This window comes from Penicillium paradoxum (assembly GCF_028828445.1).
Source record: "Penicillium paradoxum strain IBT 22861 chromosome Unknown utg000006l_segment0_segment0, whole genome shotgun sequence".
Lineage (NCBI taxonomy): Eukaryota > Fungi > Ascomycota > Eurotiomycetes > Eurotiales > Aspergillaceae > Penicillium > Penicillium paradoxum.
Window position 1 is genome coordinate 1,908,677 of NW_026643184.1, and position 25,677 is coordinate 1,934,353.

Consider the following 25,677-nt stretch of genomic DNA (forward strand, 5'->3'; position numbering starts at 1 on the left):
TCAAGATAGGGTCTTGAAGGGGCGTCATCTCCCTTATTCGCCGGATGGTGACTGAGGGGTCCCGACCATAATCCAATACAAGTGCTTGTAGACTCCTATCACCCTCTTAGCTTTCTAACTCTCATTGAGTGATGTTGGCTATACTCATTGACTCACATTGCGAATGGTAGTTATTACCGACAATGTATGATATGAACGGTTCTGATGGAACGATGATGTTGATGAAGGAAGGGAGGAGGAGGAGGAAATTCATTCTCGTGGGTTATATATGTCAAAATTGAAGATTGCAGAGTATGATTCCGTTTGCCATAGAACATAACCCACTATCGCTATACCAAATGCACCAAACATGATACCAAAATATGTGTTTGGATCTGCACAACAATTTCTATTTCATGGTCCTTTCCCCTTCCATATCATATGTTCATTAATATATTGTTCAAGCTTTATGAATCAATATATCCAGTGTCCAACATGGTGTAACCCCACTAGCAGCAACTGCTAACATCCCGAGATCTAGTCTCCATAGCTGACTTACGAAGAATAGTAGTTAATGAGTAGCTTATGATGTCCGACCCTCAAATATTGAGCTGGAGTGAGCTCATAGAGTACCTAAAAATATAGTCTCAATTAATTATCTATCAGGTATTTCCATCTCAAAGAGCGCAACAATATCATCCTCGAACTGCTGTTCACGGTATATACAAAACCCAGTCTTCTGTAGCACCTTCATACTACCAATATTCGCCTTATTACATGCCGCGAATAGTTTCTCCTTCGTTAATGCCGATGCCATTTGGTCCACTCGTTCGAGATTCCACCACGCATCTACGATTCCAGCAACTGCCTCGCTGGCATAGCCTTTGCCCCAGAAGTCAGGATGCAAATTATACCCAACCGATGGAGCTGGAACAAGAGAGTTGATCCCTGCCCCTCCAATGATTCGCTGGGATGGATCATCGGTGCGGATGATGACGAAGAAAAACTGACGTCCAGAAGCACCTGATGCATCTGGCGTAGTGAAGGTCTTTCTGGCAATGAGGGCCTCAGACTCTGAGACATCCTTGTGTACCGCTCTAGGCCAGCTATAGATGTCCATAAATCAATATGCCATCTCTGTGATATTGTTGCCTCTGCTAGGGTGTAGTCTTACAGCCAGTTCGCCACGTCTTGTAGTCGGCGGATCTCAAAAATGGCACTGGCATCGGCCATAGTCATTGGTCGCAGGTATAGGCGATTTGTATTTATAGGGCTCGCATTGGCTGGTATGATTACCGTTGTAGCTCGGTCGGGATAGAGGCTCATGTTGAGGTGACTTGCTGATATCAAAATTTCGGGAAACAGGTGTTGGAGAGGTTCATGAAGACAGTGATATGATTGCAGATGTATGGAAGTTATAGATTGAAGACAAATAAAGATACAAAAGTATATACAGGGAGATGAAAAGCCAGGTTATGACTCATGAGCCAAGGAGTGTCCGATCTCGGGAGGGTAATTCGATGTAACTCCTATGGTTACTCGTTGCTCTCTCCAGAAAGGAGCAATTTGATAGTGCTATATTAACCGAGAGCATATCTATCATCTCAACTATCCGGGTTTGGTCAGTCTGTACGGAGTACTCATCCAAGAGTCGCCAAGTACATCAACTACATACACCCATTTTCCAGCCTCTGTCTACAAGGGTTTGCATTCATCGGTTCCCTGTTGTACCGGATTTGATTCCAATAGTGCTGCAAGAGTGGTAAAATCGAGATCTGCAGAATCTCTAGTGCTGAAAACGCAATCAACTATAGGTATACTTTACGTATACTTTACAAATTTTTGGCATGTATCGCTCACAAGATCAGTCGAACCTGTAGATGTCTTCATGTAAAATCATATCGCTCATTCTATATCATATCCCCATAGCGACAGTCAAAGGAAAGATACAAAGCATAGCACCACTTCTGCTTAGGTGCCCAGTACGTAGGGGCTATATCCAAAGGCATCTATTCACAGGCACTTGCAGGTGCCGTAACCGTCTCTCCAGTTTCCGAGTTCCGTAGAGTGTAGACTGCGTACCCGCCAAGAGCAAGTCCGGCGTTAAAGGAAATCACAATCCAGACACCTGGGCATCCGTTCACGAGGCAGAAAGGTTCCTGTCGATTTCATTAGTGCCTTATCCACCAAGGTGACCCAGAAAAATCGTTGGTATTCAAGTGAAACTGACTGCCATGGTTATAAATAAGTCTTTCGATGTAGATAGATCGTAAGCAACGTTCCGTCTTTGCCAGGGGGGGGGGGGGGGTTCAAATTCTCGGTGGTGAAGTATATAGTGGATCCAGCGTCGTTGATGTAGAGTCTAGGTACCTTTTATAGCCTGTTCGTCAAACGGCGCCGATGATCCGGTGTGAGAAGCTGACGCACAGATTGAAACATGTTGTTTGCCAAAAGTGATGGATCATTTACTCCGCCCATTGAGGGTGCTTATTGCTGTTCACCCTGATAGGCCATCTCGCATGGCTTGACCAATACGAGAAGGGTTGTCCTGTTGGTTCTTCCCGACGATCCACTTGACATCTCTGGATATATCCAGAATCAAACGCGAGGCTGAGTATCCTGCTGCTCAGCAGTTTTTTTGAACAACGCAGCGCCGCAGGGGTCGTACATAGCTCTGGGTGTGGCATTTGGAAGCCTGCATAATACAAGGGGTCGTGGCAACCTCGGAAGAGTCCGTGGTGGCAGTGCAGACTGTTGGCAGGTCTCAGGGATTTGATCAGCAAGGCCAATCAGAAATATCCCGCTGGACTATAACCCATCTGCCATTAAAATGCTTTTCTCAACCCAGCGGTATCGCCTTAAAAGGTTCTCAACTTTTTTTGGCACGTAGCTCTGGAGTGGTCGTGTGACAAAACGAGTAATCACACTTAATAAAGTGTGTTCATTCCAAGATCCCACCGGAAATCATCAGCATACATATCATCGCCTCAATCGACTAAGACTTGATCATTTGAAAGAAGGTTGATTGGAGATTGATAATTTACAGAAAATACCTGGTCATAGAAAGAAAAAGAATACAGAGCGCCCAGCGTCACGCGTAGACATGATCATCGATACCGGTCGATGAACACCGAGAGTGGGATGATCGGCTATCCAGCAGCTTCAATTTAAGCACCACCCTCTCTTTTCGCATATTCCTCCTCCATTCGCTCCTCGTACAGACGATCCGCCTCCTCCCTAGTCAGAGCGCGACCGGCCTCGGGATGATGCGATGCGCCAGTCGAGCTGCTAGGCCGAGCCCTGAAATAGCTGTCGTTGCTGTCTTGCTCAGGGGAGGTGCGCGCAGCAGGACCTGAGTGATCGGTGCCGTTGGCTTGGTTTTGTTGCTTGTCAAAAAGGTCGGCAGTGGGGACAGGCATCTTGATTTGAGGTTCTGAGGTTATGTCACGATTGCGGCCGTGTGAGTTTAAGAGTAGGAGGTAAGAAAAAAGATGATAAACTGTAAGTTGCCCTGTTGTGAGTTTGCTTTGTGGGATGTAGTGGTTGAATTATATGCTGGCGGTAAGTAGACTGGCACCTGGTCGCCACACATGTGGCGAAGCCGTTGAGTCAGACGTCATGTCAACATAGGACCGGCACCAGCAGCTCCTTATGAGACACTGAGTGTTGGACACGGAGTAGGGACATAGACAGGAATGAACGAGACCGGTATCATTACTCCGTACGAAGTAGAGAGACCTACATACGTACATAACCAGGAGCGAATACTGGGACGTGTTGGAGAGCAACTGGGAATATTGGGGTATCACAATGTGGGGGACATCCATGGCTACTACGAAAGTGGGCTGGGATACGCGACACGCGTACAGCGAGATCAAATTTCGCGATGTTTACAAGCTACTTACTTCTCTTCTCCAAGATCGAGCCACTGGCCCGAAGATTGATGAAAAGAAAGAGTTCCACAAGTGGAGAGTGCCAAAGAATACGCCTGTCAATGACCCGAAGGCCATTGAACAAACTGTTCCGCCGCGATGTGCAATGCAGGGACCAATCTGTGGTGAACCGCCTTCATGATCGCAGTCACCCAAACAAGGTAAGTATGAAGAAGAAAAGAAAAAGAGGAGGAAGGGCCGGGAAAGTCGGGGGTATTTATGCTCTCTCGCGAGGGCGGTGGCAGTATGGCCCGGAGGATCTAATTGATCCATAGCCGAGGGCTCGTGATGTCGGTAAGACCCATGTGATCTTGATGTGACTCAAGCACGGCGCTCCTTTTTTGAGATAATTCTGACCTGTCAGCACCGGGAATGTTCCAAGGTTCTACATTACGAAGCAGCTTCGTACCTTGCATTTGTTGTTCTACTTAGTACAGAATATGGAGTACGGAGTACAGGAAGATGTCTTGTGACAGACACGAGAACGATGCTCTGGAGAGAACACACAGACCCATACTCCATAGAAACCTTAGGAATCAATAATTGAAAACTCCTCGACTACCACTCGACACCCAAGAAGAAAGGCCCGACTCCATACCGAGCTTATGTGGATCCCTCTCCCCTATTCCCACAACTTTGTATTGTGGCTCTCAGCTCCCGTATGTACCACCCAAAACTCGGACCTTTAGACCACAACTCGATTCGGATATCGTCCGTCGGAAGCATACCTTTGTTCAGCCAAATCCCCAGCAGATTAAATCGAGTACGAAGTTCGGAGTAGGAAATCCACAGTTAATATGAAGCTCATATTCAGCAGATGCCCATCCTCATCAAAGTGTGCCATGGTTTGAGTTGATCTAGTGGGCGCTACGGGGTAGAGTCTTCGGGCACCATCGGAGAGCTACGATGAATGGGAAATTCGTCTCCTGCGTACACCGAAAGTCAGGTCAGTGCGTGGCGAGAAGTATTGAGATTAATTTACTAGGTTAGCCGAGCAATATATGATCTGTTTTTCATTTCATTTTTCCTTGTCTGGAGTAAAGTGTCTGGGTGGAAACGACCGTTGTCGTTGATTTGCCGCTATGGTGATACCTATGTTTTAGTTGCTTCCGTTTTTTTTTCTTTCCTGCTCAGAATAACTAGTTGTATGCATGATGTATATCCCTGTGCTAGTCCCGCCAGTAAGATGGAGCAATACGCAGTACGGAGTACGCATCCCGAAAAAACGGGAAAGAATACCCTAGGCCCACGGGCTCCGCTTAGCATGGCACTTGCATAATGTCAAAATGTGTGATATCGAGAGGAGAGGGAAGATCAGCATGCGTGACTTGGAAAAATGTACTCCGTACTCCGTACGGGGTACGGAGTATGCCGGAGTATGTGATCATCAATGGCAATCCCTGACCATTCACAAGACGTAGCAGAAGCCGGCACAAGCCTTAGAGTTCTCGCAAAAACAAAGGGCGAAAATTAGCAGGGTTGACAAATGGTCGGTAGTTACCTAGGTATCTTGCAACGGGTGAAAAAAGGGGCCCCCGATAGGGTGTAATAGGTTGCCGAGCAGGGGTGGGTTCACCTGGTCATCATTACTAGAAATGCTCCGAAGGTCCTGTTCTGGCAGCCGGCCTAGGGATTTGGGGATCGGCCTGATAGTCCTTGTAGATCAGAATTGTAGTGTACCATCCATCATGGATGACTTGTATGGACATTGTCCGCCGTGGGGAGGGCTCGAAATTGCAGCAAAGGAGCTGATCATCAAGGTACTCTTCCCGATCCACAGAGTACATGTACCTAGGTACGGCGTACTCCGTACTCCGTACATTGCGGGCGTATGTTCTATGTATCTGCAATTTTCGACTGTGGAAATCAACAAAAGCTCTGATTCAGAGTTTGCACCAGATAGGGCTGGCTACGGAGTATGTTGTAGTCCCCTATTCGCTACGACGCGAAACCAAGAGCATAGTGAAGTGGATACTACCGTATTTCTTTTTTCTTGGGGGGTTTTTTTTATTATTTTTCTATTTTTTTTTTTTAGGTCAGTACTCCGTATTACTGGGCAGAAAATCTAGAAGAAAGTACCTAGTGGCTCAAAGGGTGAGAAAAAAAAGGGGGGGCTTAATTAAGGGCGTTATTGCCTAAGAAGCCTTGTCTTGCAGATCCCACGAGTTCCTATGGTACAATATACATCCAGAATACGTTGGACTCTGTACGGAGTACATCGCTAGTATGTACTCCGTACTCCGTACTTTGTTGTAGGGATGAGACGATCATTGAATGGAATGATGCACGGATCACTTATGTTGTGTGTTGAAAAGAGGCGACTCTACGTACGGAGTACCTACTCCATCATTCAATGGAAAATTGGTGGGATTGGCTACAAGATGTTATACGACGTCTACGGAGCGCGATGTGGATTGGACATCACATCATGGGAACCTTGCCGCGTGGTTGTGAAGGCCGTTGATACACCGATGCACATCAAAGGCAGAGCCAAGAAGGAGGGGTTATATCGCCGCTGGTTGGCTGTCCACGAGGCTTTGCGCGCCACTCCATCATAGAGTTGATATCAGACAGGTCATGGGGTCTGGCTAAATATTGCACCAAGTCGTGTCAGCCAACCAATTTACAGAATCCAGCGTTGAGTGCATTTCGCAGCACCCAAGTTCCGTCCTAAGCCATACGAATCCAACAAAGTTCATGCTGGGCTGATCATCTCAAAGGAAGAGAAATGACAGGTTGCCTCCCGGTGGGGGCACGGCTGGCTCCAGGGATGCCCCTCCAAAGGGAGGTAGTGATATGGCCCTTCTGCGAAATGGAGAGTTGCAAGTTTAGATCGAGTTGACTACGGAGTATGCGGAGTAATACACAGGAACCATTGGAATGGTCAGTTGATTTGCTAACGCATGGATTGTTTTGGCGATTCTGACGGTGCCCCCCCCTTGGACTGTGTAATGGGGTAAGTCGATGTGGAATGAGGGACCACGGTGGCCCACCGAACAATCGTAGAACCTCCTTACGGGTCCCAGGAAGTATGAGATTGGCATACTTTGCGACTGTTGATCGGATGACCCGACGCCATTTTAGAGGACCCCGCCATGACGATATGTATGTAATTACTTTGTTGCCTTGTTCTCGCCATCTACGGAGTATGTAAATTCATGAAACACATCACAGAACCCTCCAGTGCTGGCCTATCGTCGGAATAGATGTCCCTAACTCCGTGAAATCGGTAGGAGAACCCGAAGTGTACGGGCAAATTAGGGGACACTATGGAGTCGAGGCCGTTGATTCAAGCTGCATGGCCGATCATAACTCGGGTGGCCATGGTGTGATGCTGGTTTCATCCTGAAAGCCAAGGCTTGAAGAGTTTTCTCTCCTATTTTTGCTCTCTTAAGGGCAAATGAGAACTCGATCAAGTTAGATCCAGTCTAGCGCCTAGACAAAGAACTTGGAACGAGTTCGTGTTCTGCCTTCTGACCTCGTTGCCCAGGCAGACCGGCTTATGTTCCACGGGGAGATGGGCTCAGTCGCCAACCGGATGCCAGGTTACATAGTGACATGGAGACGATAGACCAGAGAAAGGGTGAGTAGAGGTCATCATGACCGCAAAATAATAAAACCAAATACAATTAAAAACACAAAAACAAAACAAAACAAAAACAATTAACCCCTGAACTATTAGCTAATCGTGGATCCATTGAGCTCTGGGCTTCCTGCAGGTCCTTTCCTCTTTTGGAGCAAAGCGCCATCAACCCTCTGACTCTTCTCCCTTTTCTCTCCTCCCTTCCCTTCTTCCTCCCACAAAGCAAAATACCCCTTCGTGATACCCGAGCTCTTGCGCTCTTATTTCCCTTTGCTTTTCCTTTGAGATACCCTATACGCCTTTTTTTCCACTTACGAAGCTCTGCTTCTTTAATACTTTCCGTTTAATACTTTACTTTTTTAATCATGGCCGACGTCCAGAAGACTGTTGAGGAGACCCCGGTCGTCCCTGCCGCTGAGACTGCTGTTGAGACCGCCCCCGAGGCTACAGCTGAGGCGCCCACTGAGGCCGCTGAGACTACTGCCACCCCCGCCGTGGAGAACGAGGCTGCTGAGCCCGCTAAGGAGGAAGTGAAGCCTGCTACTGAGGGAGTTCTGGGTTACAAGGGTCCCGGTCTTGTCAAGTAAGCTGCGCCTGTGAACAAATGGAAGACGAGGCGCTAACAGCAACTGTTTACTAGGGGTCTCCGTTTCGCCAAGCGCTTCTTCTACTTCAGCGAGGAGGCGGTTGAGAGCAAGCAGCTCTCCGTCTTCCACCAGAACGAGAAGCCCGCCACCGCCAACCCCACCGCCGCCTGGGCCAGCCAGACTGGCAAGGGTCTGCTTTTCCTCACCAAGCGCGCTGAGGACAAGGCCCACCCTGCTGGCATCTTCAACCTCGTGAGTGACTCTGCGCGACAGCACTGCGTTTCGACAATCACTAATATCTAGTATAGGCTGATGTCTCCGATGTGACCAAGGATGGCCACAACGAGTTCGTTTTCAAGGTTGGTGGCCACAAGCACACCTTCCAGGCCTCCAGCGCTGCTGAGCGCGACAGCTGGGTGGTTGCCATCGAAGCCAATGCCACCGAGGCCAAGGCTGAGAAGGAGACCATCACCTCCAGCGAGGGATACAAGGCTGAGCTCGAGAAGCTGACCAAGCCCGCTGTTGTTGTCGCCGCTGCTGCTAAGAAGCTCGAGGAGAAGAAGGAGGAGACTCCCGCCGAGGCTGGTGAATCTGCTAAGGAGGAGCCCAAGGAGGAGAAGAAGGAGGAGAAGATTACTGCTGCCAAGAGCCGCTCCCAGTCCCGCAAGCGCACCAGCATCTTCGGTTCCCTGCTTGGTAAGAAGGACGCCGAGGAGAAGAAGGAGGAAACTCCTGCTGCCGAAGAGCCCAAGGCCGCCGAGCCCGCTGCTGAGACTGCTGTTGAGGCTGCTGCCCCCGTCGCTGCCGCTGAGACTGCCGAGACTGCCCCTGCCCCTGCTGAGGTCGTTGAGCCTACTGTTGAGACTCCCGCTGAGGCCACCGAGACCGTCGAGGAGACTCCCAAGGAGGAGGCCAAGGAGGAGAAGAAGAAGGAGGAAAAGAAGGATGAGAAGAAGTCCAAGCGTGCTTCCATCTTCGGCAACTTCTTCCAGAAGGTCGCCAGCCCCTCTCAGGAGAAGTCCGAGAAGGAGGCCACTGTCCCTGCTGTCGAGGAGACTCCCGTCGCCAGCACTGCTCCCCAGCTCGAGAGCCCCGTTGAGGAGGCTGCTGTCAAGCCCGTCGAGCCCGAGAGCGTGACTGCTCCTGCCGCCGATGAGACTGCCGTTGTTGAGACCTCTGCCGCCGAGCCTGTCTCCTCCCCCAAGGAGAAGCGCCGCACTTCTTTCTTCGGCAACCTTGGCATGAAGAAGGAGAAGAAGGCCGAGTCTTCGGACAACGAGGTTACTGATGGCGAGGCCAAGGAAGCCAAGCACAAGAACAAGCTCGGTGGTCTTTTCCGCAAGCCCAGTAAGGCTGTCAAGCTTGACAAGGAGGAGGTTGCCGCCACTGAGACCGAGGTCAAGGCCGATGCCGCTGAGGATGTCTCTGCCGTTCCCGCCAAGGAGACTGCCACCGAGGAAGCCTCTGCTGCCGTTGAGGAGACCCGCAAGGCCGCCGAGACTGTCCCCGAGGACGCCAAGAATGTCAGCGTTGCCGCTGCCACTCCCGTCCAGGCTGCCGCATGAAGTGCAACTCCTGGAAGAGGGGTTGTTGAGTTTGAACGATGGTGGGACATGTCCTATCCGTCGTCCATTCGTGATACTCCAGATGGTCTAATTGAGTCCTAATGGTTGCAGATTTGATACCTTTTGATTTTCCTGTTTTGCTGGTTTTTCTTTGCTTTCCCCCTCGCCACTGTCACTGTTCACAGTACCGGTCTCCAATCCCCTGGATCTGGGCTTGGAACAGTGGCAATGAGATACCCGCCGTCGCTGTTTTAAATCTCTTTTTGTTCCAAAATAATACCATCGGCGCGATCGACGCCAGCAGTCTCTCAGACTGCAGTTCATTCCTTTACGACCTGCGTCTCGCGACCACTGAGTCTCCTCGCGACGCATTTATGCGTTACGTGGTTTGGTCGCCCGACTAGATTGATACCACTGCCGTTTTCCTTTTTTGGTTCCTTGCTTTCTTGTTTGATACCCTGTGGGGAGGAAGAGTGTTCTTTTTGCCCGTTGCTCGAGCCTTGGAATTCTTTGCCTTGCCTTTCTCTTGCAGCCCAAATTGATCCTCTGATGTTGTCTACCGTTATTGTTGCCTACGGCTGGTTTATATTCCACCCGTAGACGTCCCGCACCTTGCGATAGGTAATACTTAATAGAATCTCTCAGTTCTTCTTTGTTTTACGATATCTTTCATCGTGATTCCTCTCAAGTATAGGAGCGTAGTCGTAGTTGGATAACATATGTCTCTGCGTCGACGCTGATCTATGGGTCCGTCGCGTGTCGGGTGGGAACTCGTTGCAGCGCCTTCATGCAAGAAATACATCCGACGGACTCCAGGATTTAGCGACCCCATTGCGATGCGTTGGCGATCCGGGGTGCATTTTGATATTGAATTGTTTGACGAGCTTCTCGCGTTTGAGGAAAGCCTCATCCGACTAGGCAGCCGTTCACGACATCCTGTTTGACAAGATTGATCTCGATTAGCTCCATAATGTGGCCGCCTAGGATGGGTTGCCGATGTTATGCTGGCATTGTCAAAAGAAATCGCAGTCGGGAGTGCAAAAATAGACCAACGGTTGACATATTCTTCTGACAGCGGACACCCGTTTCGGCACCGGATCGGAGCCTTAGCCCTATTCTGCACCCCGTTTGTACGTCAGGAATACCCGGGCGATGTATAAAGATAAGAAAATCACAAGAAGCCAAACTTTAATAAATTGGGGACTAGTCCAGGCATGGGGGCCAATACCATTCAACTATTGCGTTCTAATATCGAGTACGGAGTATGGAGTATATGGAGTCGACCGGGATTCGACCGGGATTCCAACAGCCGGTCTACTGCTCTAGAGCGTGTCCTCCGTACTCCGTACTCCGTACTGGCAATCGACACATCTCCTGCAGTCCAACACCGGAACCGAGGCCAAATGGTCTTGAAACAGGATTCCGAATGTTCCAACGAAAAGTTAATTTCACGCCCTTCGGCAGAACTAAAAGAGAACGCGGGTGTTTCATAGGACACGGGCCATGGACACAGCCCACCGCGGGGACACAATTAGGAAAGGATCGGTGGGTTCCTTGGAGCATGATCCTCAAGGAGAATGGCCGTTGCTCCCCGAGCCAGTGTACTTCGATCTCGGGAGTACGCAGTAGGGTAACTGCATTGGTGCCTGGGGGGCTTATTTCGCGAGTACGAAAGGAGTGCCCGAAGACTCCCTTTAATACGATGTGTGGATTGGTCCGCCGGAGTTTGGGAGATGAGAAACTGGAAAAGTGGAAAAGCAAAAAAGTGAAAAAGCCAAAAAAAAGCAAAAAACGAGTAGAAGCCAATGCAAAATGTAGGGCGGATGCCTACGCCGAAGCCGAAATAGGAGTCGGTCATTGGTCAATTCTAGGAGAACCGGAGGAGATCATTGACAAGGGTACTTCAGGAGTACCTAGGCTAGTGCGGCCATGTACGCCCATATGCAAGTATCAGTGCATGTACCGCAGACCAGATGGATGCTTGTCCTCTGCAGCCAATCAGGACCACGGATCCAAACGGTGACTCACACCCCGTGACTTTCACGACCAAGCCCCGTGCGGCTCCGGAGTCCCGATTGGTCACCGCCAAGGCACACAGTCCTTAAGAAGTGCCTGAGTCCCCTCCTCCCCTTCTGCCTGATTTTCTCTCCTCTTTATCGTGCTCTTTTACATACATCCTACATCCATCTCAAAAAAATCGCCAAATTGCTGCCAGACCAAAACTATCGTCAACTTCATCGTCGCCACAATGGGTGCCCAATAAGCCCCCCGTCTTCCACCAGCCAGTCTATCTCAACTGAGACAGACATTATTTTTCCAACCGGAACCCAACCTTTTCCCTCCTCTCTTCCCCCTTCAGAGTCTCCTGTTTCAGGATCTCTGAACTTCAGCATCGCATCGCGTAGCTCAAGTTCTTCCACCAACTTTACCCCGATCGACTTAACGTCGTTCACCACGGATTACCACCAGCAATCATGGCTTCCCTCACCCCCGCCTCAACAGCCCTTGGCTTCCAATCAGAACAACAACAGCAACAACAACAACAGTGCACTCGAGGACTTTGTGCTCTATCCACCGTCGACTCCCCACTCGCAGCCTCGCCCGCGTGTGCCCGTGAATACAACCCATAGGCCGTCTGCTCTCCAGCCATTTTTGGCGCAGAATAATCCTCGACGACACTCCTTCAGTCTGCAGTTGCACCGTCACCTCCAGCAGCAGTATTCTGGCTCGCCTGTTCAAGACCCCAGAGTAACCCAGCTTGCCCGGTCCCCTTCTTATTGGTCCCACCCCACGCTCAAGCACACCCGTCCCAATCCGGCTTCTGTGCCTTCCAATTCTCCAAACACCAACCGCCCTCCCATCCCACTTTTCAACGGTCAACAAAACCGCCCCAACGCGCAACCATACCGACGCGTAATGTCGACTCCTAACTTCATGGAAGGTAATATCCCATATATCTCACCATATCCTAGCGATTTCATCGCTAACCCCACACTAGCTCACGAGGTTGATCTGTTTGGTCTTCCCTCTGCCCACTTCTCTGGTAGCATGGATTCTCCTCTCGCGTACAATGACCTCGGTCTTAGTACTAGCTTTGCCGACGCTCCTCCAGGCACTATCTCACCCAAGGATCTCATGATGGATGCGTCTGTTCCTCCTTCCGGAACATTCACCGATTTGAGCACTCCTTCCTTCGAGTCCCCTGGAAACTTCAGCCAAAACACCTCGCCCATGTTCACCGACTTGGATATTGCCGGCCACGAAGAATGGCCTTCGCTCTTCGATCACTCATCTGAGCAACTGAATGCCTTCGATCTTGCTGCCCTGGATGCGACAGCCTACTCTGTCGAACCCAAGAAGCAGATCCTTTCAATCCCCGAACTTCCTACCTCGCCTCGCGCCAAGCGATCGGTTGCGTCGTCGCCCGTTCCTGCCACTGGTGGAGTCAAGCACTCTAGCATCTCTGGCATCAACGCGCGATCGCGTAAGAACCTTTCACCTGTCGAATTCGATCCCAATGATCCCATCGCCGCCAAGCGTGCGCGTAACACTGAGGCTGCGCGCAAGTCGCGTGCCAAGAAGATGGAACGCCAGGTTACTTCCGAGCGCCGCATCGCGGACCTCGAGAAGATCATTGCCGATCGCGACGCGGAGATTGCCAAACTTAAGGCTCAACTCCAGATTCAAAACTCTTTCCAGTAATGGTGATGCTTTCATCCCATCCTGGTCCTCATCTTTGGTCTCCGGCTCCTTATCCACTTTCGGTGGTTTTTGACGATAGTAACGACCGGACTTGTAGTCCACATGTTTTGTGCTTGTTTGGGTTATTGTGCTTTGGTTCTTTTTTGTTTGATCCTACGGGGTTTGTGGGCGCGGGTGAAGGGTTAAAGCCTTGCCTTGACGTCTCACCGAGGTCAGATGAACATTATTTGCTTCGTATCATCTGATTCTCTAAAAGTTTTGAGACTTGTTTATCACATGTCAATTCTGTTTTCTTCCTTTCAATGTGTGTCTCTTTGTGATGTTTTTTTATCCACTCGATTCACTTCAGGTTACTTGTTTTGACTTTGGATTTCTTTGTTTCGGCCGGTTCTGATCGTCTCCCACTCGGTGGGATTGACTCGTGGCTCTTAATATGGTATTTTGTTCTTCGAAATCAAATTGCATTATTATTCAATTTTCAGACTTGCAAGCCTTGTTCTCGTATCCGCCCATAGTACACAGTAGGTCCACTTTGTAACGTCATAGCAGGTACTCCGTATCTGGTCATCCCCCTCTAGCATTACTGTCACGGTCATTTTTGGCTAGTACCTACCTACTAAACTTGCATGGTCCTCTAAGGTGAACGTGTATGATCTAAACCAGCTCAGACTTGCCTTTTAAGTGCCTCACCGACTCCCATCTAACCCCTCCAACCTTCACTCCATCGCATACCATCCACACTCACAACCTAATCCGCGTCCTAAACTCTTTCCCTATACCCAGCCAAACAGCACGCAATGTCCCAGAACACCTCCCGTTAGCTTCCTTTCAACATGAGCTACGCGCCGTCCGAGGACTGCTGTTGCTCTCTGACTGAACGAAACATGGGAGGCATAACAAGTCATCGGGCGTTTGGTGCTCTGGTGCATAGTGTCTAGAGATTTGGATTAGATCGGACAGGTGCGTGTGTGGGACGTGTATAAACGAAGGAAAGCCAGATTGATAGGGAGAGACAGGGTCTCGGAAGTATCTGTTTCCATGTTGTGTCATCATCGCTGGTAGAAGGGGTTGCAAAAGAAAAGAGTGTGACGGAGGGTATCTAAAGTGCAAGAGACAAAGGAAAAGAAAAGAGAGAAAGGAAGTAGATGTAAAGAAATACGAGGTTCCTCAGAAAATCCCCCAGAGAAACACCTCAACTCAAAGCATCCGTACCTCTCGACCTCCCCGTCTCCATTTTAGCAGTCCTCGCCCCAAACTGAATAGCCCTCTTCTTCTCCCGCGAAACCTTCACCAGACCCAGTCGCAAAGCAACAAGTCGCAGCGCCAATTTCTCAGCATCGATGTCGGCTGTGGCGGAACCTGGAAGGCCGAATCCGCATTTCTCCCATACAGGCGCCTGCAGCACCCAGGCTACGAACTCCTCGTCCAGGAATGGGAACCGCGTTTCCCGGCCCCAGTGGGATAGCACGCGGTCGTCGCGGCCGAGATTGCGCGACCCGAGTCGACTTACGTCGAGGTCGATTTCGGCGATGAGGTCTTTGAAACCGCCTCGGTTGAAGGCTACGCTGTGTCGGCCGTAGCCGGCGAATAGCTCGTCTGCGCCGAGGCCGGAGAGGAGCACGCGGGAGGTGGTTGTGTAGGCTTGGGGGTTGGTTTCTGTGGGGAGCGGTGATGAGGGGATTGTTTGGGCTGTGCCTTGGCCGCGGGATGCGAAGTACAAGGCGCATGCGATGGACAGGTCCATTTCGGTGTTGTGCGGCCTCATTAGGCGTTTGACTTGGTCTCGGTGGGCGAGGGTGTCGACGTAGGGAATGTCGATTGCGATGAAGCGCCAGGTGCGTCCGGGACAGGTGCTTTGGAGCTCGCTGTGTGCGGAGCGGCCGGTTATTCGGTCCGGGCAGTTCTCGTATATTGAGACTGGGGACGGGTTTTGGGGGTTGGCCTTTGCGGCTGCGGCTGCTACCCGTGGGTTTTCGAATGCTACGTTGAGGAGGTCGATTGGTTCCTCGATGGGGAGGATGTCGTGCGAGAGTCTGGCTAGAAGGGTGCAGTCTAGACCGCCGGAGAAGAGGACGGCTGTCTTTGCGGTTTCGCCTGCGATGTAGCCCGGAGGGTTGGGTATATTTTGGATTCTTAGTTCCAGGGATTGACGCAGTTTTGACTCGAGTTCTTTGACGAATGTTGAGTCTGTGGTCAATGCAGGAGGCTGCTCTGTTGGTAGTGATGTGTTCATGGGTGGGATTGATTTTTTCTTTGGTTTTTGTTAGTTGCTGTTGCTGAGAGAGAATATGAAGGGACATACAATGTGACCAGCTGGTACTGAAGAAGCAGAGCTCCATGGCATGGTTTTAATCTGGCACAGCTCTTTGGGAGATAGAGAGGGATCTTGATAGCGATCTAGGTCAATGGTACAGACGCCGTCGGTGCCCACTTCCTTGAAGCAATCCACGGAGGCACTGTCACAGATACTGCAGATCTTCAGATTCCCGTCTTCATCGAATCCTTCGAGAAGAGATCGTCTCCCTAGACAATCCCTGCTGTAGAAGAGTCTTGAGTTGACTGCATCATAGAAGACAAAGGCAAATGGGCCAGATATATTGGAAATAGCTTCAGCTAGTCTTTCAACAGAGCTCTCCCGATCACTATTCACTGCCTGCAGAAATAAGTCGAAAACTTGTTCGGTATCATTGCCTTGAACGCGCTTCTCGGCGATCTTCCAGGCTTCTCCGTTCCAGCAGAGCACGGACTGAGTTGTGGGATCTACGAGTGGCTGTGTGTACACATGATCGCCTCTCAAAGAGAGGACTGTGGATGTGAAGGTGAGATAGTAGGAAAGGGGCAGAGAAACTCCATCCTGTGCGTTGATATCTTTTTGCAACGTATGGGTTTTGTAGCTGTCTGGTCCTCGCTTCTGCAGCAGATTGCAGGCCTCTTCTGTTGAAGATGTGGGCTTTGAAGAGCTCAGTGAGAAAAAGATCCCACACATCTTGGGGAAGCGGGGTGGGCGCGTTGTTCGAGGGTTTGATATGAGAGCTGGCTTTTTTTGGTTAGGTGAATGCCTAAGGCATGACTATCTTTGTCATCACATGTTGAGGTCCGACAGTGGACGGAGTACATATCTGCCTCCCTATGGCGTGGGGCGATCTAGACCACCTTCTTCGAAGATATAGGCCCGGATAGGTATCGTGATTATCATAATTTTTGTTTCTGATTCCATAAAGGAAGAGACGATTATAATGGACAGTCGGGAAGCAATTGGCCGTGGTTCTCGATGTATTTTCACAGATGATTCGGTCTGGTATTCCTCCTATACCAATACCTAGGGAGATAATGAGATGAAATGACTCCACAAGTACTCTGTACTCCATGCATAATACCTCCAGAGCTACTCTGTAGGCCTCTCATTTCAAAAGCCCTGCCCCTGGTTAGGGATCTGGCATATAAGCTCCCAAGTTTTACCTAGGCAGTCCCCAAGAACGTTGTGCAGATACTTTCAAGTATACAGAGCAGACGGCCTGTAACAAGTTGTCAATCCTGATTTGAGATAAATCTAATTATCTTGGTCTGTCTAGGTGCCAGGCAACATCTTAAAGAGAAAAGAAGAAGAAAAGAAGAAAAAAAGAAGAAGAAAAGAAGAAGCTCAAGTGTGCCCTCATGACTCTACCACAGCACAGGCGGACTACCTCGGTTGAATGATGATCCGCACATCAACATGAGAGCCGCATTGTTGCGCATATTCCTAGCCTCGAAAACCCCCTGAGTTCATCATTTTAGCCCGGGCGCGCATGAAGAATACAGCCTATGTCGGCCACAGAATCCCCGTCCTCTCCGGGTCCCGAGATGAGAGACGCCCATACCCATGAACAAAGCGAGACGCCGGCCGCCTCAACCGAGCTCCCAACACCAACACAGGACGATCATTCGAAACGAGACAGCAGTCACGCAGGAAAAATGAGCACACAAGGCAAAGTAGAGCCATCTGCTGATCTTGGCCCATCCGATCCCGCCGCGATGGACACTACTATAACGTCCCCATCACCAGCTGAACAACCACCACTTGCGGGGCAGATGGAAAGGCTGTCAATCTCAGGAAACACAACACCCAATAATGCAGTGTCCAGCGCAGACACTCCTTCTCCACCTCCTCTGCCAGAAAAGGACGATATCTACCGCAACCTCAACGCAAGCTCGACAACTCCTGACCCAACTCTGCCACCCATCGATACAAACCAAACCCCCAGTCCCGAGAAGGAGCTCCCAGATGTGCCGGGTGACAGTGACCCAGAAACTAAACGAGGGGGTCAGACTGAAGGATTACGGGACGATAGCCTGTCGCAACCGGAGATTCAAAGCATTATAGGGCAATTCCAGGACCCCGCGCGGAGCACCGACCAACAAGAGATCATGTCTCCCCGACTAGAGCTTGCTGAGCAATTTCGAGGTGGTCCAAACTATTTCCCACCGCGCAATTCCAGCTTAGACCATGCGCCCGCCACTGAATCTGCGGATTCTCCGGTCGCTACATCACCAGAGAAGCAGCCAGTACCCCAGCACCCCCACAAACCCGAATCGCCCGTGACAAACCGGCGAGCATCCACATCGACGATTCCACCGCTTCCTGAACCCGAATCTGACCAACCATTCGATTTCCACCGGTTCCTAGAACAACTGCGTCACCGCACCGCCGATCCCGTAGCCAAATTCTTGCGCTCATTCCTCATGGAGTTTGGCAAGAAGCAATGGATGGTCCACGAGCAGGTTAAGATCATCAGTGATTTCTTGACCTTTATAACAAATAAGATGGCCATGTGCGAGGTATGGCGAGATGTGTCGGACACCGAGTTCGATAATGCCAAGGAAGGCATGGAGAAACTTGTCATGAATCGCTTGTATTCACAGACTTTCTCGCCAGCCATTCCAGCCCCACCAACGATACCCAGAAGTGCAAGTCGAAGTCGACGGAGAGAGCTCGAGAGGCTCCATGGGCCCTGGCGACGTGGCCAGCATCAGGAGGACATCGAGCGAGATGATATCCTGGCTCAGAAGATTCGCATCTACGGGTGGGTTAACGAAGCGCACCTTGATATCCAACCTGTGAGCAATGGCGGGCGCCGGTTCTTGAATTTAGCACAGCAAGGTACGTGTGCATTATGGGGTATCTTTTTCACTTACTGACTCTGTTTGGCAGAGATCTCCAAAATTAATGGTTACCGGGCTCCCCGAGATAAGGTCATTTGCATTCTGAATTGCTGCAAAGTCATCTTTGGTCTATTGAAGAACTCCAAAAAGGGCGATACGTCCGCCGATTCTTTCATCCCCCTCCTGATCTACGTGGTTTTGCATGCAAATCCCGACCATCTCGTTTCTAACATCCAGTACATCCTTCGATTCCGAAACCAGGATAAACTTGGCGGAGAAGCAGGGTACTACCTCTCATCGTTGGTATGTTTGATCTCCAGTAATGAAGTAGATCTTAATACTGACATTTCCTAGTCTGGAGCCATCCAGTTTATCGAGAGCCTGGACCGCACCAGTCTAACCGTCAGCGACGAGGAATTCGAACGCAATGTCGAAGCAGCTGTCTCTGCCATTGCAGAACAAAACCGGGAAACCGAAAACTTCGATGAAAAACCCTCATCACAACCCCCTTCATCCCAGCCCCAGGCCGGACCAAGCCGCAAAGAAGCCCCTCAGTCCAGCGATGATGACACTCCCGCTCCTGTCGCAGGATTGTTGCGCACGATCCAAAAACCCCTCTCCACCATCGGCCGCATCTTCTCGGATGAGCCAGACCCAACTTCTCAAGAACGCCCCCAACCCGTCCCGACGCCTCAACCCGGTGTCGCTCCGCCCCGCCTCACCCCGAACGTCTACCAGCCCCCACGTGCGAGCAGTGAAGACAGCCGCCGCTCAGGCGACGACCGTTCTCGCTCCGCCCAGGGTAGCGGAACCTCCGCAAAGAAAAACCTAACCCGTGTACTTGACGCCCAGGATGCTGCTGCACGACAGGCCAGCGCCGAAGATGCAGAGGCACGCCGTATCCAGCGTGCTGAACATACTAATGTTGTCGAGACATTATCGAACATGTTTCCCAACCTTGATCGGGATGTCATCGATGATGTGGTTAAGATAAAAGAGGGGAGGTGAGCATTTTCTCCCTGGGTGTTTGAGTGGATTTGAAGGTCTAAACTAACGTTTTTGACAGGGTCGGTCTAGCCGTCGATGCGTGTCTTGCTCTCAGTGCAGAGTAGTATATAGAATAATGTAGCATCTTTTGCTTGTTCGGGAATATCATGTCAAAAACAGTCCTAGCAGCGTCTGTCTCTTTCGTCTTCGGTGCGCAACCAAAAAAATCCCCCCCTCCCCCCGGGGATGTCTGTCTCTTTGCATTGGGGGGCCATATTAAGCCTTGGTTGTGTGAGCATGTATAGCTTCGTTGTAACCTGGACTAACTACACACGTGGGGCGTCTAAACAAATGAGCAAGATTACTTGCCATTGCAAGGTTCCACGTATGGACATCTTGAATGTTATACTCCATAGAGAGTCACTGACCGATAGTTCACCTGTTATAGGCCGAGTGATCGGCAGTTGGCTGGGCGCAAATACCCCAACCTCCCAGATCCCTCGGCTCCCCGCAAAACCGCGGTCTCCGGAAATCCAGTGCATCTGTCCTTAATTTCCTATTAATTCCTATATTAATTCCTATATTAATTCCGGGGCGCGGAAATAAAGAGGATCTGTCCTCCCTCTCTCCTTCAAGGGCAATACCATACACCATGTCCTCCCCATTCCGCATCGTCGAGCACGTCGTGCCCAGTCAGCACATTAGGGAGTACCCTGCAGCCACGGCCAACGATCAAGAAGAGCCTTTGAATTTGGCCGTGAAACAATACATTCCCCTAGACAATCCCAACCCGCAACCAGGCGATGTCACCATCCTTGCTGCCCACGCGAATGGCTTCCCCAAGGTATGGGGCACAACATGCCGAGGTCCAGATCCGCCAGACCCGCTTTTTGGGAGCTGCGCGCATATGGCCTTGGAGATATAGAACCAGCGATATACTAATGGTTTCTTGCAGGAACTATATGAGCCGCTCTGGGAAGAGATTTACGCTCGGTCTAAGCAAAATGGACTCCGCATTCGCAGTATTTGGATGGCCGACGTGGCGCATCAAGGCGAGAGCAGCGTGATCAATGAAGATACTCTTGGAAATGATCGTATGTGACATGAATTATTGATGGAATGAAGATAATCATGCTAACCCAGCTACAGCTAGCTGGTTTGACCATCCCCGAGATCTCCTTCACCTGGTCAATGTCAAGCGGGCTGAAATGCCCCGGCCTATCGTGGGCATCGGACATAGTATGGGCGGCGCTCATCTGTAAGGCCATATAAAAACCCAAAAGAAACACGCAACAGCGGGCTAATATACTCCTCAGCGCACAACTATGTCTAATGCACCCCCGACTTATCCACTCACTCGTCCTCCTGGACCCAGTGATCCAACGCCAAACCACCCAATTAGACGGTCTCAGCCTCCAAAAGAACATACGGGAGATCGCCAAGACAACCCAGCTATCAACCCACCGGCGCGATCTATGGCCCTCCCGCCAAGCAGCCGCAGAGGGCTTCCGTCGTAGCCCCTTCTACCAAACCTGGGACCCACGAGTGCTATCCCGCTGGATCGAGTATGGACTACGCGACCTCCCAACAGCCATCCACCCACTAGACCCCAAGACCATAGACAAGGCCACCGGGCCACCAGTGACCCTGCGCACCCCGCTCCACCAAGAAGTCTTCACCTTCTCCCGCCCCAACTACAACCACGCCCCCAACAGCACTCAACCGATCAACCGCGTGACACACCCAGATCTAGATGCAACAAACCCGCAAAACTACCCCTTCTACCGCCCAGAAGCAGCCCGCATCTTCGCCCAACTCCCCCATCTGCGCCCCAGCGTGCTGTACATCTTCGGCGGCAAGTCCGATATGTGTCTGCCGTTTATGCGCGCCGATAAACTCGCTAACACCGGTACCGGGCTGGGTGGCAGTGGTGGTGTTGCTGCGGGCCGTGTGCGCGATGTTCTCCTCGAGGAGTTTGGCCATTTACTTGCCCAAGAGGCTGTGAATGAATGCGCCGATGCAGCGGTTTCCTGGTTTGTGCCGGAGATTAGGCGCTGGCGTGATGAGGAGGAGAGTTTCCGTACGGCTTGGAGTAAGAAGTCGAAGATTGAGAAGGTTACTGTTGATGCGGAGTGGTTGAAGAATGTTCCTGCGCCGACACGTCGACCGAAGAAGGTGCAGAATGGGGAGTCGAAGCTGTGAGGAGGTTTTATATCCTGTCACTTCTTTGCTATCGTGCGCGTGGGACTTTATAGACCTTGCATGGCCTGGTTTTGCAGGTTATACTAGTAAACGTGAATATAGAGTCTCCAAATCCAAATCCACATCATCTGGATCCTGTATTTTTTCTATTGCTTTCATAGCCTATGAATGAGCACCCGGAATCAAATATCACAAGAATGGCTCACAAGCCTGATTCCCTTCTATAGCAACGACTCCGCACGCCTGCAAGTACAAAACAAACAAAAAGGTATGGGTATATCTATGGTCCAAAGCCAAGGAATCCGTCTCCAGGACGGATTGGAGTTGTGCCAAAGCAACGCCAGGCAAGAACGAAAGGTGCTCTGCTCCAAGTCTCGGAGCAAAGGACAGACAAGCAGCGTGGTATCTTATTCATGTTGAAATGAGGATCGCATTTGCGGAAGTGTGGTGTACTACCACCTGGAAACAAAATTGGGCGAGTAATGAACCGACAGTAAGAAAGGGGGAAGATGCCTAGACGGTTTCATCACGTGGACTTCTTGGCCCGCGACATCCCATTCTCGTATGGTCCATCCGACGTACGGATCACCTCGGGGATTTGCCAGAAGTGCGCCCAGCGCAAGTGGTATTCTTCCTGTCGGTTATTGAGACAGTGTCGGAGCCAAATGCCCCATACGATATACAGGTAAGCACCAATGCCGGTCATAATGTGCCTAGGAAGAAGTTAGCCGATGATCCAAGACACATTCCAAGTTCAATATCGTACCACCACCCATGACCTTCCAACAAGAGACCCCAGGGGAGTCCAACAGCGCGACGCATCTGCCGAATTTCGGAGCAGAACACGTTATCCAAGTTCCAAATGAAGAAGCCGCCCAAAAACATGCTCAATCCATATATAACCATGAACCACATGGTCTTGAGAGTCTTCTCGTCCCGAACATTCTCGTAATGCTGGCGCTCCTTCGTCGGAACGGGCAATCCTTGCTTCTGGCGTGACAGGCGGTCCTCCTCAGTTGAGTGGCGCCATTTCGGCCGGAGGGTTACTTCCATGGTGTGGATAGTGCGCAGGACCACAACGGTGGTCAACATCGCATAGGCGTTCTGGTGGAAGGCCGGGTCTTGGAGATAGTGGTAGTAGAGGGTGATAAACACGGAAAGTCCTGCGAGGGAAACACCGAGGAAGAGTCGTATGGGGGTTGTCCTGGAGTATGAGAATGATGCGTAGGCCATCAGACAGGTTGTATAGATCATTGAGAGTTCGTCCACTAGTTGCATGGGGTCTGTTGTTGGTATCAACGGTCAGTATTGCCCTTGGGATGAGATTGCAGGTCGAATTTGGGTATTGTCGGTGTTGCCATTCAACGGGGATATGGGGTTTAGGAGGGGTAGAGGGGCACTTGCACTTCAGAGTCGAGTGGAACAAGAAGCTCCCAGTTCCAACTACCAAGTAGCCCAGGAGAGCTACGGTGAAGATCTGGTCATGTCCATTGCGACGGCAGCTGAGGATGCCCTGGACTCCAAGATACATAAATAGCAGGTTCGTAAGTGTATTAACGATCTCCGCAGCATATTCGGTGGCATAATAGTCCTGAGTGAAGGGGTATGTTAGCCCCGTCCTGTTTTCTGTGTTTTTGTCTCTATGCGCATCGGTTGGTGATTCTCGATTCTCATGTAGGAATACATACCTCTTCGCACCAGTTCAAGGTGGAGGTAACAGGCTCCCAGTATCCATCTTTTGCAGCTGGGTAGGGAAAGAAGGGCAAAGACCAAGGCATGTTGAGATACACCTCTTGAGAGATGTGAATTCTGTAAGCTCTGAATCCAAGGAGAAGAGAAACAGCGGAAACAGACAACAGACAACAGACAACAAATGCGCGGGCACATGGTTGCACATGACGTAGATTACGTACCGGCTGATTGGCCGTGCACTCCGCGAGTTGCCGGATGCGGCTACTTTCTAGTTTACATATTGACGCTCAGTTGGATTGCATTCGCCCGTCATTCCAACGCTTTTACTTCTGGTCCCTGCATTCGACCTGCTTGAAGGCTACAAGACAGTATGCATATGGACGCGTGTTGCTCCTGCGCTACCCGTAGACCCTCCATTCTACCGCTAAGCTGAGAGATAAACAAGATAAACACAATTGTAAGAGCCATAGCTGGTAATATAACCAGCTATATTATCGAGCCCATCGAGACCCATTATGTATGCCCAACTTATAGCTATAATAGAGATTTGTGCCTGAATTGAAAGTGGTTGTTTACGCGGTGCAGTGCGGTGTAGCGTCTTATCGATAGGACATTTTGCTGATCCCGATGACTTCACTATTTTCAACGTCTGTCCGTGATTGACCTCGGCAGTCTATATAGCCTGCAATTGCTCTTGATTACCTTGGCTCATTCAATTTCAATTCCTCCCTGGTGGATTGAAATTTGGTGCCCATCTTTGGCTGTGATCGTCCTGGTGGGATTTTCTCTTTTTTTTACGCATCCGGTGGACCTCGACACCTTCCTTGACCGCCATACACGTTGATGGACCTCGATCTGGCATCGAATCTTTTGTCTTCTTATTGAATCCATAACCTATTACTGAAATTGCGGCCCAATTTGGCTCTGCGCAGCCCGAGATGTCGAACAGTGGGACTATAGCGGTGCCGCAGGTGAAAACAAGCACCTCGACAAGTATGTTACCGGTTTGGACTACAAGTTATCCTTTGTTTCCATTGCTAATCCCCACTCTCTTATTGCTCCAGCCTCAAAAACGTCCTTCCATTTTGCTGCTGGTCTTTGCTCTGGCCTTACATCTTCCATCCTCCTCCAACCCGCTGATCTTCTCAAAACCCGAGTCCAGCAATCCCAGGGAGCCGCCCTCCTCCCAACATTGAAAGCCATCATCTCCTCTCCGAACCCAATTCGTGGATTATGGCGCGGTACACTCCCTTCGGCACTCCGCACTGGCTTCGGGTCGGCGCTATACTTCACCAGTCTGAACGCGCTGCGCCAAGCCGTTGCGCAAACCAACCCTCTGGCTCTAGCCAGTCCGGTAACAGGCGCTAGCTCATCATCCGTCCTTCCCAAACTCTCCAACACAGCCAATCTCACCACAGGAGCTGTTGCAAGAGTCGCCGCAGGCTTCGTGATGATGCCCGTTACCGTGCTTAAAGTCCGGTACGAGTCCGACTACTATGCCTACCGGAGTTTGGTAGGTGCAGGACGGGATATCATCCGAACTGAAGGAATGCGTGGGTTATTCGCAGGGTTTGGCGCCACAGCTGCCCGCGATGCCCCCTATGCGGGCCTCTATGTTCTCTTCTACGAGCAATTGAAGCGACGATTCGCTTTGATGGCCACAGCTCCCTCTGCCAATGGCGACAAACCAGTGACGGGTGTATCCTCCTCGTCAATACACTTCGTCTCCGGTGCAGCCGCCGCTGGAATGGCGACTGCAATCACCAATCCTTTTGATGCCGTGAAGACTCGGCTGCAGCTGATGCCTGCCAAATACGGAAATATGGTGCATGCTACGCGCCTGATGCTCCGCGAGGATGGTATGCGCAGTCTCTTTGGTGGACTCGGTCTTCGCATGGCCCGCAAAGCCATCAGCTCAGCACTAGCTTGGACCGTTTATGAGGAGCTCATCCTACGCGCCGAGAAGCGGTGGGAGTCAAATCACCAGATCGGACTTTAAGCTTGTATTATACCTGACCCTTGGATACACACACTCTCTCTTACCTCATACCCCTCCACTTTTTGTATTATAGTCCGTTCAAGCCTCACCAAAAAAACCCACTTGGCTTGCATCTGCGCCCGTGCCCAGATGCGGATACCTTGCATTGAATTTGACCCAATGGGAGATTTCCATCATATGAGCTGTGGCCTGACGTATGCAGCTGTGTACTCCGTACTCCGTATATAGACACTATAATATCTGCTTAGGCCTTTCCTATCTGGACTACCTTGGTTTCTATGGGGGCGCTCAGGCTTAACATCTCAGGGTA

General features: G+C 50.7%; 10 protein-coding genes across 10 annotated transcripts; 6 read left to right on the plus strand and 4 right to left on the minus strand.

Annotated features, from left to right (window-relative positions):
• Positions 1 to 634: 634 nt before the first annotated feature.
• N7457_007142 (GNAT family N-acetyltransferase) lies at positions 635 to 1,305 on the minus strand (the record flags this gene model as incomplete). The annotated part of the gene is made up of 2 exons (XM_057178185.1): positions 635 to 1,085; positions 1,154 to 1,305. 2 exons carry the CDS (start codon positions 1,303 to 1,305, stop codon positions 635 to 637), a joined length of 603 nt encoding a protein of 200 aa, XP_057029929.1.
• A 1,841-nt stretch (positions 1,306 to 3,146) lies between these two features.
• On the minus strand, positions 3,147 to 3,398 carry N7457_007143 (uncharacterized protein; the record flags this gene model as incomplete). Its single annotated transcript, XM_057178186.1, has 1 exon — positions 3,147 to 3,398. One exon carries the CDS (start codon positions 3,396 to 3,398, stop codon positions 3,147 to 3,149), a length of 252 nt encoding a protein of 83 aa, XP_057029930.1.
• Positions 3,399 to 3,789: 391 nt separating this feature from the next.
• N7457_007144 (Cytochrome P450) lies at positions 3,790 to 4,053 on the plus strand (the record flags this gene model as incomplete). The annotated part of the gene is made up of 1 exon (XM_057178187.1): positions 3,790 to 4,053. One exon carries the CDS (start codon positions 3,790 to 3,792, stop codon positions 4,051 to 4,053), a length of 264 nt encoding a protein of 87 aa, XP_057029931.1.
• Positions 4,054 to 7,859: 3,806 nt separating this feature from the next.
• N7457_007145 (uncharacterized protein) lies at positions 7,860 to 9,646 on the plus strand (the record flags this gene model as incomplete). Its single annotated transcript, XM_057178188.1, has 3 exons — positions 7,860 to 8,077; positions 8,135 to 8,333; positions 8,390 to 9,646. 3 exons carry the CDS (start codon positions 7,860 to 7,862, stop codon positions 9,644 to 9,646), a joined length of 1,674 nt encoding a protein of 557 aa, XP_057029932.1.
• A 2,248-nt stretch (positions 9,647 to 11,894) lies between these two features.
• On the plus strand, positions 11,895 to 13,348 carry cpcA (amino acid starvation-responsive transcription factor GCN4; the record flags this gene model as incomplete). The annotated part of the gene is made up of 2 exons (XM_057178189.1): positions 11,895 to 11,898; positions 11,952 to 13,348. The coding sequence occupies 2 exons, from the start codon at positions 11,895 to 11,897 to the stop codon at positions 13,346 to 13,348; spliced, it is 1,401 nt and encodes a 466-aa protein (XP_057029933.1).
• Positions 13,349 to 14,540: 1,192 nt separating this feature from the next.
• Positions 14,541 to 16,334, minus strand: N7457_007147 (asparagine synthetase domain-containing protein; the record flags this gene model as incomplete). Its single annotated transcript, XM_057178190.1, has 2 exons — positions 14,541 to 15,599; positions 15,651 to 16,334. The coding sequence occupies 2 exons, from the start codon at positions 16,332 to 16,334 to the stop codon at positions 14,541 to 14,543; spliced, it is 1,743 nt and encodes a 580-aa protein (XP_057029934.1).
• An 815-nt stretch (positions 16,335 to 17,149) lies between these two features.
• On the plus strand, positions 17,150 to 19,599 carry N7457_007148 (guanine nucleotide exchange factor VPS9; the record flags this gene model as incomplete). The annotated part of the gene is made up of 4 exons (XM_057178191.1): positions 17,150 to 18,485; positions 18,537 to 18,790; positions 18,842 to 19,491; positions 19,554 to 19,599. 4 exons carry the CDS (start codon positions 17,150 to 17,152, stop codon positions 19,597 to 19,599), a joined length of 2,286 nt encoding a protein of 761 aa, XP_057029935.1.
• A 527-nt stretch (positions 19,600 to 20,126) lies between these two features.
• On the plus strand, positions 20,127 to 21,676 carry N7457_007149 (putative toxin biosynthesis protein; the record flags this gene model as incomplete). The annotated part of the gene is made up of 4 exons (XM_057178192.1): positions 20,127 to 20,318; positions 20,430 to 20,568; positions 20,624 to 20,732; positions 20,791 to 21,676. 4 exons carry the CDS (start codon positions 20,127 to 20,129, stop codon positions 21,674 to 21,676), a joined length of 1,326 nt encoding a protein of 441 aa, XP_057029936.1.
• A 526-nt stretch (positions 21,677 to 22,202) lies between these two features.
• Positions 22,203 to 23,454, minus strand: N7457_007150 (ceramidase; the record flags this gene model as incomplete). The annotated part of the gene is made up of 4 exons (XM_057178193.1): positions 22,203 to 22,389; positions 22,443 to 22,880; positions 22,915 to 23,267; positions 23,365 to 23,454. 4 exons carry the CDS (start codon positions 23,452 to 23,454, stop codon positions 22,203 to 22,205), a joined length of 1,068 nt encoding a protein of 355 aa, XP_057029937.1.
• Positions 23,455 to 24,306: 852 nt separating this feature from the next.
• N7457_007151 (putative mitochondrial carrier protein) lies at positions 24,307 to 25,367 on the plus strand (the record flags this gene model as incomplete). Its single annotated transcript, XM_057178194.1, has 2 exons — positions 24,307 to 24,361; positions 24,433 to 25,367. The coding sequence occupies 2 exons, from the start codon at positions 24,307 to 24,309 to the stop codon at positions 25,365 to 25,367; spliced, it is 990 nt and encodes a 329-aa protein (XP_057029938.1).
• Positions 25,368 to 25,677: the final 310 nt, after the last annotated feature.